This window comes from Rhinatrema bivittatum, chromosome 7 (genome assembly GCF_901001135.1).
Source record: "Rhinatrema bivittatum chromosome 7, aRhiBiv1.1, whole genome shotgun sequence".
Classification (NCBI taxonomy): Eukaryota; Metazoa; Chordata; class Amphibia; order Gymnophiona; family Rhinatrematidae; genus Rhinatrema; species Rhinatrema bivittatum.
This window is the reverse complement of record NC_042621.1, coordinates 255,903,284-255,919,841: the sequence shown is the minus strand read 5'-3', so window position 1 is coordinate 255,919,841 and position 16,558 is coordinate 255,903,284. Positions and strand designations below refer to the sequence as shown.

At 44.8% G+C, this 16,558-nt stretch overlaps 1 protein-coding gene across 4 annotated transcripts in view; it reads left to right on the top strand.

Annotated features, from left to right (window-relative positions):
* The window catches only part of CUTC (cutC copper transporter), a 75,155-nt gene that overhangs the window by 12,783 nt on the left and 45,814 nt on the right, over positions 1-16,558 (top strand). For all 4 annotated transcript variants that reach the window (XM_029610084.1, XM_029610083.1, XM_029610085.1 and 1 more), the window contains exon 2: positions 10,181-10,255. In XM_029610084.1, the coding sequence (XP_029465944.1) occupies positions 10,183-10,255 (73 nt within the window). In that variant the 5' untranslated portion in view covers positions 10,181-10,182. The remainder of the gene's footprint in view (positions 1-10,180; positions 10,256-16,558) is intronic.

Sequence of the window (16,558 nt, the reverse complement as noted above, 5' to 3'; positions counted from 1 at the left end):
ATGCTAACGTTAAATACACACACAGAATACTCTGTACTCAATAGATTTTCTTATGCACTATCCTGCTTTCTGCAGATTATTAGAAAAATTCTTAACACATAACACATTCTTAACAACATAAACAAATTAGCCCTTCACACTAAAAGATCAAGGGATACACAGACACAAATTAAAGGCTCATATAAAACTTTCACCTTTGATTCCCAGTTTTGATATAGCATTTTATATGGTTTATTCTCCTATCCCGGGATATCCAGGAAGTCTTTTACCCCACTAGCTTCATTATTATTTTTTTTTTTTACAAGAGAAATACATTTTATATTGCTTATTTACATATTATACTACACTAATTTCCTTTCACTTTCTGCGTAGCCCGGCTCACTGCACCATGTTGTATTTATATCGCGCTACCCATACGGCTGCCCTATCTGTCACCACTTGATATTTGTCCGCTTTATCTTTTATAAAGCTGCAACTGACATTGCAACACCACTCTATCCTGCCTTAACTTCTCTAATTCTTCTTGGGCTGCGGCTAGTTGCTACTGCAACTCATTAACCCTTAAGTGAGCTTTCCTATACCCAGTAAGAAGTATCCATCCCTGCCGGGCAATGCACGCCATTTCTTTCCCTGCAACTACAGGGACCTTTTGTAAAATATCTACCAACTCACAAGATTCTATCCATACCTTCCTATCCCACTTCTCACATAACCCCATATTACACCCCAACTCATTGGCCAGCAGTGAGTAGGTTACATCTTCCCAACCAGAAATTTCTACCTCGGGTTTCTCCTTTTCCCCCTTAGATTCTTTACTGTCCTTTTTTCATTTTTCCTTTTAAACAAGGACATCCTGCTCGCAGCGTCAAATGTTACAGGATGCCCAAGTGAGAGATATACAGACCACACACACACTATAATATAATATACAAGGTATACAGTAATAAAATACAGCTTTATTTACAGCACACATACTTCATTTCCTGTGACTATAATAGCATCCTGCCACTCATCAGGTCGGGGTACCCCAGTTTGACCGAAAAACAGGAGCACACAGCTTAAACGGGAAAGATCCTGTGCCACTCGTCAGTGCACAGGTGAGGCTCCGGGCTCCCACTGGAGAACCCCGACCTTTTTATAGGGCTTTCTAAGCAAGTGTACATGCAGACATGCAAGCCTGAGGACTTCCCATTTCAGGAGAGGACTGCTGGCCAGGCATCCCTCTTCCTGCTAGGTCAAGTTCTCAGACACAAACAAGCTACTCTTCCCCACAACCACCTGCTTAAGCCCTGCTTATACTGTTCATCGCTTGGTAAACAAGTTTTTCAAAGTTCAACACAGTGTTTGTCCTGACAGCATTTTTTATCCCTTCGTATTATACCTACTAACATTCAGGCCGATACAGTAAGGAGCGGTAGGAAGAGCTGCGTTAGTGCCGGGCGCACCCGCGGTTGCCGCACGCACAGTCCGGCTCACCTACCGCTCGATACTGTATTTAAATAGCTTGCAAATGCAAGCTGCGTCCAAGAAGCGTCCGTGAAGCGTTAGGCCCGCGCAACCCATTTTACTGTATAGAGCGCTGTACAGTATCCTGGATGCGCTGGCCTAACGCTTCACGGACACGCTGGTATCTGTCATTTCAAATGTCATTTCAAATGAAATGAAATTTGAAATGACAGGTAGCAGGAAGTGGACGGTTCTCCTATGCTCGGGACTGCCAGTCCTCTCTCCCCTCCTCCCGAAGCAAGGCGCGTAAAGCAGCCTTGCTTCGGGAGGAGAGGAGAGAGGACTGGCAGTGTAAAGCAACGAAGATGGATGCCTGCACGGGCGAAAGCGGCCCCTGTGCGTGCAATTGGGCCGCTCAAGACGTGACGTCACATGCCGTGACGCCAAACGTCGTGACATCACGCCTTGAGCGGCCCAATTGCACACACAGGGGCCGCTTTCGCCCGTGCAGGCGGCCATCTTCGCCGCAGCTGCCTCCGGGAGGCAGGGGAGCCGCGGTCTGTCTCCGCCAGTGTCGGTCTCCGGAGGGGGGCTGCAAGAAGACTAAGTCGCTTCGTTGCTTTACACTGCCAGTCCTCTCTCCCCTCCTCCTGAAGCAAGGCTGCTTTATGCGCCTTGCTTCGGGAGGAGGGGAGAGAGGACTGGCAATCTCGAGCATAGGAGAACCATCCACTGCTACTTTTTTTTTTTTTTTTTCGCTTTTTCGCTTTTTTTCCGCTTTCATTGCTTCGGGAGGAGGGGAGAGGATTGGGGCTGCCTCGGAGACCAGCACCCATGGACGCGGCCAGGGCAGGTGAGCGGGGGCTGGGGGAAAGTTTGCTGCCTACCCTTACCCCTGCCTCTAACGCAGGGGTAAGGGTAGGTGGTAAGTTAGCAGGTTAAACGCGCGGCAAAATGGCAGGTTAAAAAAGCGATAGTCGGGGCGCGCGTTACTGTATGGGAGGGAATAGCTAATTCGATCGTTTACATCTAATATACATGACGCGGGCGGAAGGGATTACCCGGTGGTTTAAAGAGGCGGTAAGAATGGGTTAAAGGGGATAGTGTATCGCGGGTTGGACTAACGCGGCCGAAAAGTGAGTAGAAAGCGGGTTAGGAGCAGGGTAACCGTGGCCGCACTTTACTGTATTGACCTGATTGTTTCTTTTAGAGAGCACATAAAGTTAATGATTTAATGGTAATAGTTTTTCATTGATTACACAATTGCATTGCCACTGTTTGTGAATTCTTGAAATGTTATAAGTAGATGGTATTTTTTGTTTTAATTAATTTATTTGTATTCTGCCTTTTGTGACACTTCAGAATGGATTACATTCAGGTACTGTAGGTATTTCTCTATCCCCAAACTGCTTACAATATAATTCTGTACCTGAGAAGTGATGGTGAGATTTGAACCATGGTTTACAGCCCACTGCTCTAACCACTAGGCTACTCCTCCATGGTTACAAAACTGTTTTTGTGCATTGTACCTAGGCCATTTCATCTTTCTCTCTAAATAAATTACTCCTTATTGAATAAACTGATTGAAAGATTTGTCATGATAGTTCAGGTTTTTCCACATAAGAATCACCCATTCTTATGGGTGAGGTGTATATAAACATGCTTTTTTAGAATGCAGAAGGCCTAGGACAAACTTGTTACTGAAATTGTCATGAAGTCAACTAGTATAGTTATACCCTTGTTAAATGTAAACCGATCCGATATGGTTATTACTATGAAGGTCGGTATAAAAAAGTGTTAAATAAATAAATAGTATTCTAGTAATGTAGTAATCTGTGGCAGATAAATATCAGAATGACCCATCCAGACTGCCCAGCAAGGTGTGTAGGGTTGCAGGTTACCTCATGCCTTCCGTTTAGTATTGTAACTACATTTCATTTGTGTGTTCTTACCCACTCTGTGATAGCTAGGGTTGTTCCATTTTTTTGGTCAATTTAATAAAGATCTTACTCTTCCCAGAAATGAATCAATTCCTGTACATTTCAATAAAGGATTAAGCTGTAGCCCTTCTCCTTCACCTGTTTTTTCACAAAGTTTCTATCAATATTGTTTACCCAGTTGCCTAACATTATTCACCCCCTTGTTAAATTAACTCAGAGCTCAATGAAGTCCTTATTTACTGATTATTGAACCAGTGCCTGACACGCACAAGTTCTCTGAGAGGGGCAAATGCCTTTAGAACATATTTGCACTATCCTGAATCACTGGTGAAATTAATGCTGTCACAAGTCAAGGTAATGCAAACCTGCTAAGCCTAACAGCTGGCTGGGGTTTGCTGGCATGCAGCCTACAAAATAAATGCCTTTTGGAGTTTATTGCTATTCATTTTGTGAAGGTGTTTGTCTGCGATGGAATTTGTGTGCTGCAATCACCCTGTTTGTGATTACTGAGCAACTTCCACCTGGAAGTAAACCTTTAGTGCATTCTGTATATTATTTTATTTCCTGATTGGTGGGAAAATCCATTTATTTATGATATAAATATGTTCTATTATGTTGTGGTAGAAGCATTTAAAAAAAAATCTTGCGAACAAGCAGAGAGAGATCACAGGGCACAACTAGTCTGTCCATCTTTCACAGTTTCAGAGTGGAAAGGTGCATAGCCAGCTGTTAATAAGACTAAGACATACTTTACAGATCCTTATTACCCTGGTGAACAGGGCTGGCGAAATCTCAAACACCAGGTCCCCTGTGCATGGGAGTGGAGCCATCCCTGGTCAGAGAAGAAGCTGGATCTGGGTGGGCGACGAGTCGAGTAGCTGTGCTTGTGTGTGTGTTGGGGGGAGATAGGGAAAAGAGCTGTTAGCACAAGCTGGCCACTGACAAAGAGAAGCAGAAGGCATAGACAGCAAGGGAGAGAAAAGTTAAGGTTTGGGACAATGAAAATTAAAACAAAAAGCAAAATAATCATACAAAACCCCCAGAGTAGAAAAGGCCAACATTTTTTTTTTTTTTTTTAATTATAAAGAGATGTTTTATCCTGGCTCCTGAAAGTTTGGGCTGCTGTCTGTTTTCAGAATATTTTACACCCCTGCTCATGAGACTAGTTGATACAGCCTTTCCTCCCAGGTGAAATTCTCATTTATTTAATTCTTTTGTGGTCCTTTTTCTACTATTTTAAATATCTGATTTATTATTTTTTTTTTTATTTTTATGACGTATAGGATTGAAATTAGTTAAATTGTACACCATACTCTAAGTGTAGTTGAAGAAGGCCTCTGCAGAGTTGATAACTTCCCCCATTTGCTAATTTGTGTGTATTTGTGTGTGTGTGTGTATACACATGCACATGGACATTCAGGGCCGGTGCAAGGGGATTTGGTGCCCTAGGCGAGCCTTCTCTCTTGTGCTCCCCCCCCCCCCCCGGTCTCGGCCCCAACTCCTACCTCATTCTCGATCACGCCCACTGACTCTGTGGTTTTCTGGGTCACGAGCAGGTTGGGCACTGCTCGTGGCCCGCCAAATCTTCACTCCTCTTTGCCATCGCTTGCGGCCCCCATAAGGCTCGCACCCAGTGGCATACCAAGGGTCTCCGGGGGCTAATGGATTTGTGTGCCTCTCCAGCATCCCCTCCCTTAATCCTTCTTGTACTAATGCTTAAGGTCACAGAAAATCAGTGGCATCTCTAGACAGAAGAATGTTTGGGGGGGGAGCCAAAATGACATTTCTTCATCACACCCACCTCTATAGCATGGATCCTGCTTTAAAATTTGTTATAAAAAAAGTGTTAATAAAAAAGTCCAACGGGTCTTCTGCGTAATTTTGAAAAGCTGGCCAGTTTCACACTATAAAATTATTTGATAGCCTCATTCAACTAATTCTATATGGCTATGAGAGTGAAGTCTGGGATTTATAGGAAGGGACAGAATGTCAATATAAATCCTGCACCTCCAGTTCTGTAACTCTGTGCATCCACTGAAATCCCCCCAAACAATGGAGCTTGGATGTTTCCCTACAGCTCATCATACTAAAAGATATTTTCAAATTCTGGTGTCACCTCACAGTAACAGCAGCACAAACACCTTCCACTGCCAGGCACATTGTGAACTAACACAAAACCCTGCAAAAAAGACACTCAAAATCTATACTGCAATCCCATCCTAATATAACAGTAATAACACCAAGGACTCAAACATCAATAACCTTACCTGTGAAAAAGCAAAGGTAAATATTACTCTGGATCCTAGAATACCAATTGTTCAATGCTGCTCCTCCAAGGGGAGGAGCTAGCAATTTATAATACTCTGTAGGCGGAGCTAATGGTCTGTAGTGGATTGGCTCCCACAGAGTGGCAGTCTGTAGGATACCACTCGTAGTGGAATTGGTAAATCCCTGGGCTGATGACAGATGACAGCGCCCCCAGGAGGAGATCCTGAGAGGGACCACTGGCTAGGCTGGAGTATAGACAACACACAGATAGATCTTTATTAGACTGTGCAGTGGTGGCAGTAGTGAGACGATGTGTCCGGTAGGGCTGAAGTCCTTCTGATACTGAAATATAATCTCTGGGTCGCTGAGCTGTAGAGAGAGACTAGAAGTAGTGAGTAGACAGTGTATACTGGATACAAGATGGTACACTCACAATAGTAGATGTCTGCAATGGTCTCTATATGCCACAGAGAGTCTTCAGTATATTCAGGAACAGGAGCTGTAGGCGAGCACTGGTTCCTATAAACAGTCTGTAATAAGAACTCACAATAACTGTATATGAAATGGCTTCTAGAATAGAGTCTGTAAAGGATTCTAGGAACATGGGCCCTCGTGGAGCGAGTACTGGTTACTATCTGCAATCTTGCCAATATAACTCTCGATCTCCGTACCTGCGATAACGTCTTGGACGAAAGGGAGTCTTGAGAGCTATAGGAATGTAGGCCCTCGTGGAGCGAGTACTGATTCCTATCTACAATAGAATTCACTGTGTTGACATCTGCGATCGCTTCCAGGCAATGAGGAGTCTTCCGAGTATTCAGGGACATAGGCCCTCGAGGAGCGAGTACCGGATCCCGACTTGGCAATCTGAAAATCAAGAAGAGAGAGGGGAGCCCCCGTGAAGCGGGTACTCCTGGTAAGTAGAAAGGTAGAGCAGCTTGGCGAATCGTAACCAAGAACTAAGATTCTAGTCCTTGCTAATTCGTAGAGGTTAGCAAACAAAGACCTTTTAAAGTGGAAATGGAAGACGTCACTACGAGGGACGTCCCCGAGGTTCGCGCCCTTGCTGGTACAAAGTCTGGAGCGCGCACGTGCCCTTACGTCATCAGGAACATGGCGGATCCATAGCATCAAGCCAGCCCGTGGATGCCGGAGAAACACGGCAGGGAGCTGCTGCGGCCGCAAGCTGTCCTTCAGGCCCGGAGGGAGTCGCCACAGAGGTAGAGAGGGTGGAGTGAGGGCGTAGAGTAAGCACGAACGCAGCACCAATACACCACCTACTGAGGAAACAAAACAAACCCGATTGCTATAGATCCCTATACAGACACTATATGCTAGCAGAATCTCTCATCATGGTCACACACACAGAGCAGAGACAGACCCTCACCAAATACAGAATACAAAATAAAGGAGCACAAATTAGACAAAAACTGAAATGGAAACCCCAAGAAGCCAGACTGTGTATTAACAATGGAAAAACTGAGCTACCATTCCTCAAAAAACAAATAGAATCAAGAAACATAAAGCATCAGTTATAATAGTAAAACCATACTAATAAAAGAATATTTTAAAACTACTGATAAATAGAATTTCTAGTAATTAAAATCATATACATTTTTTACAATTTCCCAAACACCAATAAAATATTTCAAAACAGCACATATATCAAATAACACCCAATAATTAAAACTAATAAGGATTTTAAAAAGCCCCTGCTGTCCATACGTGGGAGCTCTTGATTTCCAGTCACCCTGATATTGTCGAGGATTAGGAGGTTATCCTCTCTCTCTCACACATACTCACATGTCCATTCTCTCTCACACATACACTGTCACATACATACACATTCATGCTCTTATACCCACCATAACCTCTCGTTCTCACAGACACTGACACACTCTCAGGCTCTAAGACACTCTCCCCCTCCACACAACCCCCACACACAAACTCTTACTCCCCTGGATTTTCTCATATACACTCATGCTCTCACTCTCACTGGCTCCCTCACATGCACACAAACACACGCATCCAGGCAAGATCCCAATCATTCTCAAACTCACAGACACTGACCTGCAGGCAGGCTCCCATTTATTTTCACACCACTCCCTCTCCATCCTCCAGACATGAACATAAGAAATTGCCATGCTGGGTCAGACCAAGGGTCCATCAAGCCCAGCATCCTGTTTCCAACAGAGGCCAAACCAGGCCACAAGAACCTGGCAATTACCCAAACACTAAGAAGATCCTATGCTATTGAGGCAATTAATAGCAGTGGCTATTCCCTAAGTAAACTTGATTAATAGCCGTTAATGGACTTCTCCAAGAACTTATCCAAACCTCTTTTGAACCCAGCTACACTAACTGCACTAACAACATCCTCTGGCAACAAATTCCAGAGCTTTATTGTGCATTGAGTGAAAAATAAGTTTCTCCAATTAGTCTTAAATGTGCTACTTGCTAACTTCATGGAATGCCCCCTAATCTTTCTATTATTCAAAAGTGTGAATAACCGAGTCACATCTACTCGTTCAAGACCTCTCATGAGCTTAAAGACCTCATCATATCCTCCCTCAGCCGTCTCTTCTCCAAGCTGAAAGCCCTAACCTCTTCAGCCTTTCCTCATAGGGAGCTGTTCCATCCCCTTTATCATTTTGGTTGCCCTTCTCTGTACCTTCTCCATCGCAACTGTATCTTTTTTGAGATGCGGTGACAGAATTGTACACAGTATTCAAGGTGCGGTCTCACCATGGAGCGATATAGAGGCATTATGACATTTTCCGTTTTATTAACCATTCCCTTCCTAATAATTCCTAACATTCATTCTCACACACACACACAGACCCCCAGGCAGGCACCAATTCACTCTCACACAAACATACATCACACACAGGCAGGCACCTATTCTCACACATACAAACCCAGGAAGACACCCATTCATTCTCATACACAGACACACCCTTAGGCAGGCACACATGTATTCACACACACACCCCCCCAGGTAGACTCCCATTCATATACATGCACACACTAAAGGCAGACCCCCTCTCTTTCGTTTGCCAGCAACCTCAGAGTCTCTCTCATTCCTCTGCTGCCACTGTCACTGCTGCCGCATGGCTATTGGGGAGGCGCTGATTGCTGCTACTGGCACTGAAGCCCATTCTGCTGCCCCCTCTGTGCAGGCCCCGTAGGTTTCCACTTCCTCCATGCTGATCTCGTTCATTGTGAGATCCGCAACGAGAAAGTGCTACTCTTGCACATTGGCACATGTAATCTTTGGTAATCAGTAAAAAGTAATTTATTTTTTTTTACATTTGCTGTCTGATCTTAGTTTTCTAATCTGTTGGTCACAGGCTTTTTTTTCCCACCTTCCCTTTCTTATTTTTTTTTTTTTTTTGCCAATTCCTTTTATATTGTCTTTTTTTCTATTTCTTTTCTCTCCATCTATCTTTTTCCTCAAACACACAGTCAGGTTCTCATTCTCACATGCTTTCTCTCATACAATCATTCATACACACACACAGGCTCTCTCTCACTCCCACATGCTGTCTTGCTCAAGCAAAGGCTCTCTCTGTCACATGCTCTCTCACACACATAGAGGCTCTCACATGCTGTCTCTGCAAACATTCAGGTCCTCACTCCCACACACAGTCTCTCAACTCACTCTCACATGCACATAATCTCTCAACTCATCTCATACACACACGCACACTCTAAAGGCCCTCAGCCTCTCTCTTGCCTCTGGGCCTCCTCTTCACGGGTCGCCGCAGGATGGGCTCTGCAACGGCCCTGATCTTCTTGGGTCGCCCGCAATTTGGGATCCGCGGCGGCGGCCCTGCTACCGGGCCTCCTTCTCTTCTCAGCCCGCTGCGACTTGAGATTCGCGGATGACTATAAACGCTGCTCCTCTTCTGCTCGCGGCTGATGCTCCTCCTCCTTCCTGCCCGCGCAGCTCCGGCAACGTTTTCTTCCGGGGCTGCGCAGGCAGGAAGGAGGAGGAGTACCTGTAGGTTTGGACGCGACCTTGTTCTTCGGGCCGTGGTGACATGAGCTCCACCATGGCCCTGCCAAACTTCCTGCTGTGAGTGTCCGGCACACAGCACAGCACAGCGGTAGTTCACTGCTCAGCCGCCAGTGGGATGAGGTCCACCAGCAGCCGCATTGGCTCCCCCTGACCTCCCCTCGGCATTCCACTGCTCGGCGCCCCCTAATGCTCGGCGCCCTAGGCCCAGGCCTAGTTCGCCTAGTGCTTCCACCGGCCCTGTAGACATTGCTGACCATAATAGTGCGAGGTGCCAGGTGATGTAAGTATGATGGGTGTTCTTGATTTTTTGGGTTTTTCCTGGGTTATTGGACATAAGAGCTTCATTACCCCTGCTTCTTCCAGTTTGGGGAGGAAAGTGAAAGTAAGGAGTCATTTTTAGACTGAATGTTGCTGCTATAAACTCGCATGTGGCTGTTTACATCTGCAGTGACAGACAATGGTTTCAGTGGTGACCTGTGTTTTTGTTTTTTTCTTCTTTCTCTAGGAATGGCTGATGATGGCTTTCTCATGGAAGTCTGTGTTGATTCGGTGGAGTCTGCTGTGAATGCAGAGAGAGGAGGTGAGGGAGAGAAGCCTTGGAGCACAGATAGTTGGGGGGAGCCTTCCTGATCACAGCTTGGTGCTTCAGATGTTGTATAAATAATTTGTTGCCCAAATATACCTCATTTTTGTCTGGTTCCAAGAATGGTCTTTATCTGTTTTGGGGAAAGATGGAGGGCAGGAGTTAAGATGTCCGTTACAAAGTGGTAGGAGCCTCAACTATAACTCTTTCTCTGATGGTCTGTGTACATTGTGACTCTTGGTCAGAATCATAACTCCTCCAGCTCCTGATTTGTATTCAGACAAAATTTTTGCAAGGTAAGATTCATGGATATAAATCAGCAGACATTTTTATTTTTGCCCACTCTTTAGCTGTAATATCATGCGATTATGGAAAGCAGTTCCTTTTTCTTGATTACAGCACTGGTCATTTTTGGTGATTTCCAGCAACTATAGTGTGCCTGATTAATGACTTCAGATAGATTTTAAAAGCTTTGCTCATGCAAAAACCACCTATATACATGCATGTACAGGCCGCATGCGAGCACCTCTGATTTTGAGAAGCTGCAGTGTATCAGCATACATATCCATATGTGCATCAAGGATAAGGGGTGTGGAAAATGGGTGGGGCATGGGCCTTCTGGTGCAGGGCCAAGATTTGCGCACATAAGTCCATATTTTAAAAAGATTGACCATAGCACGCGTCAGCTTTGTAACTTTACTGCTGGTCCTGATGAAGATCAAGTTTGGAGATCTTGGGTTTTAGGGAATTTAGCACGGCAAGAGGGTTCTGGGGGGGGGCTTACAGAATGAAGACCCAGAGGGGTCTTGAACACCTCGATTATGAACTGTGGAAACTGGTGGACTACTTGGAAAAACTGTTTTTTTCCCTCATGTGAGCATGTTTTAAAATCTGCATATCCGCAAAAAAGCCGCTGAAACCCTAGCGGAAATATGCGCTGGAGGGGTATTGCGAACACGATTTAAAATTGCTTCATATCTCTGCTCGTGTGCCAGTATGTGCATTTATGGGCCATGCACGTTTCTTTTAAAATTACCCTGTTATTTCTGTACCTCTAGACTAGTTTGCCGATACTGCAGAAAATAGATTCATTCAGTCACTGCTGTAGCTTATAGAGAAATCTCATGCTGCCCAGCTAGGGATCCTGGTCTCCCACAACGCCTTACCAAGGACTGCAGAATCTGGTTCTCTACAGAGCTGCATAATGGTAAGGAGTATTTGATAACCAATATATTAGATGTATTCAATACAAGAGCCCATTGTTGGGAATTTTTGATTATAGTTGTAAAAATTGGGGATATTTGAATAAGATTGTAAAATCTTGGGTAACATTTGTATAGTTGTAAAATTTTGAGGGAGTATTTGTAAACAGAATCTGAGGTATAGTTGGGAATATTTGGGATAAGTTTTTAATGGGAGAACATTTTGTGTGATGTAAATGTGTTTTGATTTGTTTTAATCATGTATTGACTAAATCTAATACCCTGGTTATCAGTTACTCCTTATTGTGGGGGTTGTATTTAGTACTCAGTAGTATACATTCATTTTTGTTATTAATGTTGTGGTTACACTGCAGAATTGGCCAGTCCCCGATTTAATTGTGATGGGAGACCAGGGGCCAAGCCTGGTTGGGGACGTGGAGATTGTCAGTGTACACATTTGCAGCTCCTTCCTTTTCTTCCCCCGGCCAACCCCCTCTCCCTGTCATTGATCAGGCCAGCAGCAGGAAGAAGAGAGCAGCTGTGCCTTGGGCAGCAAACCTAATCCTCTGGCACTCAGTTCCTGACTGCTGCTTTGAAAAGTGCAAGATGCCTGTAGTTCTGCTTGATTTAAAGTTTGTGTTGGGTGGCAGAGAACAAGGATATGGCTCAAGGTACCACTGCTCATTTCATACTGTTACCCAGTCATAGCGAGAGAGAGTGGATGGGCGGGTTAAATAGGGGCTTGGAGCATCGATGGGCAATTGTCCCCATTGGGGGGGTGAAAGAGAAGACACCTAAGACTAAGGAGGGAAAGAGGATTAGGAGTGGGGAGAGGAGCAGGTGTAGGAAGGGAGGGAGAGGAGAGAGTGGTGACGTAAGATAATATAATGCCAGAGCTGGGGAGAGCACCTCCCTCGCTTCTCTCCTGATCTCCCCAAAGATCCCAGAACTTTCTGCACCGAAACCCATTTGAGATGAGACTTAAGCCTTTTTTTAAATTATGTATTTCATCATAAATAATTCCTAGTAAACACAACTTGAAAAGAAAAATTTAAATTAAACAGAGCAGGAAAATGAACATGTAATAAAAGCTTCAAGAATAAAAATAGGAAGCATTTAAATAAGTTTGCTACCAAGTCCACAACAATCTTAAGCAGAGCCAATCCACATAATCAAAAAGGGAATTACATACAAAAAAGGAAAGGAAGGGATGATAGCTGAAATCCAGACTATTCGCACTCCGGCCAGTGCAGAAAGATGCGTTCAGCTGAACGTACAGCTTTACCCACGTTTGAACGCACATTTTGTGAGTGTAAACCTTAGTGCTAATGCAGCAAGGAGTTTTGTGCTTGCAAAACATGCATTACAAAATGTGCATTACAAAACATGCATTACAAAATGTGACTTGGCACCGTCACATGGAGATTCCATACAACTGAGGGCATTAAGCAGTATTCCCTGATGCAGAGAGGTGCTCCGACTCAACATGCATTATCTTAACACTGGTCAGAGGTGGAATAAAGTTTCCAGCATTCCCGTGCTGGCACTTAAAACCAAGGCCAAAAGGAAATACCGTGAAAATGAAAACAGCAGAAAATCCACAAAATTAAAGAATTTTCACTATAGAGTCAAACAACTATCAAATTGTACAAGTTTTTTTGTCCATCATAGTTTAGGCACAAGCAACACACAATACTGTATGATTTATGCTAATGTAAAGCTCCAATATGTTATAATCATAGGTCATCTGTGGGCAAAAATATTGTGACTTTTTTTGTATTTTCAAAAACTACAAATAAAAGCACTTATCCGAATGGTGAAAGTACTGATCTGATCAGATGTTGGGTATTCTGTACAAGTATTGAATAGATGGTAAGATCATCCGATGATAAAATCACCCAACACTGATTCAGTGTTTCAAAATGGTCAGGTCAGCATTAGAAGTGTCTAGATCTCTCAATGGTGATCTTTATGTCTCTAAAAATTCAACATAATTTTGATGAATATAAATAGTGCCAGCTTAACATTGGCAAAGGGCTTGAAAATCTTCATGCAGACCGATCCAGGAGGGGGCTTACTAGCCTGCTGCTTCCGATTTGATGAGGTGGTAGCAGCCATCAGCTTATCATTTAAAAAAAAAAAATCTTTTCCTCCCCTCTGCCAGTCAGTAATGCTACTACAATTAATACTTCTGCCCCGTGGATATATATATATATATATATATATTTTTTTTTTTTTTACTAGGAGACTGGACCCAAGGCTTGATCTCTGGGAGGGGAGTAACTGCAGCAGACTGTTAACAAGCTAGCACGAGACTGAGTCAGCATCTGCTCTGCTCTCAGGCCCTGTGGTGGCCCAGCTCCTTCCTGGCTTCTATGTTTGGGGGTGGTGGTCTAGAGAAAAGATCACAATCTGACTCTGTCTCTCCCCTTCCAGGGAGATGGGGCCTCATGAAAGACCCCCCCAGCTGGAAAAAAAAAAGTCTACAGGGAAAGAATTAAGGAAAGTCTCTGCTGGCAGCGGTGCAGGGTGTGTACCTTCAAGGCAGGTCTTACTTCCTCCTCATCCTCTTGCAGTCACTGTTGCTCTGCAGACTGGCAGAAATTGCTGCTGGGGACTAGTGGTTGAGAAACCCCTGCCATAAAGGAGAAGAGAGAAACATTAAGCCATAAATTGGGCACAAGAAGTGAGGCACATAGGCAGCAATTAATCCTAACTACAGGTACACGATGCTGGATTCTCTAATGGGAGTCACCACCTAGGAAAAGGACCTTGGAGTCTTTGTGGACAATAATGTTGAAATGCTCAGCTTAGTATGTAGCGGTGGTCAAAAAAAGCAAATAGAATATAAGGCATGATCCGAAAAGCAATGGAGAATAAAACAGAAGATGATATATTACCTCTGTATGGAGTCATGGTGCGACTGCACCGTGTGTATTGTGTGCAGTTCTGGTCTCTCCAGCTCAAAAGAGACATAGCAGAATTAGAAAAGGTGCCAAGAGGGCAAAAAAAATGATAAAGGAGATGAGAGGCTATGCAAGTTAGGGCTCTTCAGCTTGGAAAAGAGACAGCTGAGGTGGGACATGACAGAAGTTTATAAAATTGTGAGTGGTATGGAATGGGTAGATAAAGGATGGATATTTACTCCTTAAAAAAAAAAATACTAAAACAGGGGGACACTTCATGAAACTGACATCCAGCAGATTTAAAAAAAATTCAGAAAGTACTTTTTCTGTTTGTGCACAATCAAGCCATGGAATCTGTTTCCAGAGGACATGATCGAGGTGACTAGCATAGAGGGGTTTAAAGAGGTTTGGACAAGTTCCTGGAGGAAAAGTCCATAACACATTATTCCTGTTTGTACCACAGATCAGTCCAGACAAGTGGGTTTTGCATCCCTACCAGCAGATGGAGGCAGAGAAGTAAACATTTGTAAGGCACTGCTACTTAATCAAGATGGCCACCTTCAGTCCCTCAGTATTTCTGTGTCTCCAGCAGATGATAGAAGTGCAAACCTGCATGTCTAGTTTAAAGAAAAAAAGAGAGATTAGAGTAGGTGAGAAGAATTGAAGAGCTCCCTGAGCAGCTAGGTTCCTTCATCTCTCAGGTCGAACCGAGCGAGCGAAGGTTTGGTGATCCCTGTGTTGGTTTAGCCAGCAGCATCCAGGGTCAGGAAATCCAGGGGTCCTAGTTCCCTCTTTTCTCTGAAGGCTCCTATCAGAGGATCCAGTCTACAGCCTCTAACATAGAAGTATTTCATTTTCTTTGGTTGTAGCTTTAAAAACAAAGAGAGAGAGGAAGCAAGTGTGCATTTTGAAATTGTTGCTGCCGCAGAAGGCAGACGGTGTCGCGTGTTCCCCCCCCCCAATGGAGCTGATGTCGGAGCTCGCGAAAACCTACAGGGCCTGCAGCAGTGCTCAATCAGAGCTTAACTCTACCATGTGATGTGCAGATTGTGCCACAGGGGAGGGGGGTGGGGAGGGGCCTTTGGCGGACCAATCTGTCAACCGGAGAGCTACCCAATCCCAGGGGCCTGTAGGGGAGGTCTCTGGAGGAGATTTTGCAGCGAGGATTAGGAAGGCTGCCCAGAACACAATGCAGGGCCCTGTTCAAGAGGCCCAGGACTTCCCTCCCCCTCTGTCTCCAGCGATCAGGACAGGGCTGAGGAGCAGGGGGAGGAGGTTCTGAATTTGCCTGGCATTGAGGACAGTGAAGGAAAGGAATTCTCCACTGAGTTTGTTTTTACTTATGCACAAGGCATTTTTAGCCAGAAAGTGTGAAGGAAGCAAACGGTCTCTGCATCAGAAAGGGCAGCCCAATCCTAAGAAAGCAAAAAAGGTCCCCGGTCAGGTGTTCAGGGAAACTTATCCGTCAATGGGGGCTCAATCGCCCAGATGGGGCCATAGAATCAGATGAGTCAGACGACTGGCTGGACGATCCAGACAAAGATCTAGCAGACCCAGGACCCTGTTATTAACCAGGGGTCCGAGTCATCTGACCACAAGCTGGGGAAGAACCAGGACAAATCAGGAGATTTCTGATGGAGGAGATCCCAGTTGCGGAGGGGGACAACCCTCAGGTGGTACGACTTTTCCAAAGAGGAGAGTTGAAGCCTCTTATTCCTCAAGTCCTGAAGGAGCAGGGAGTTAATGTCCTGCAGGAGGATTTGGATAATGGAGTGGATCCAGTGCTGGATGGTCTTCAGGGTCCTCCTACAGCATTCTCCTTACCTAAGAAGGTTAAGAAATTGGTGGACTGGGAGTGGAATGCCCCAGAAGTGGAGCTAAAGGTATCGAGGGCAATGTCGAGATTATATCCCTTATCTTACAGGCAGATGCCTCTGTGACGGCAGTCACCAAGAAGGCCACCATCCCGGTCGTGGGATCAGCTGCACTTAAGGATGTCCAGGATCGAAAGCTGGAAATCCAGTTGAAAAAGGTGTTTGAGGTCTCGGCCTTAAGCCTATCTGTAGTTGCCTGATGCAGCGGGTCCGTTTGTGATGGCTGCAGAAGTCCCAGGAGAGAGTGGGAAGCACTGAGAAGGACTCTCAAATGGCAGCCCAGTTAGAGGCTGGGATTGCATATGTGGCAGATGCCTT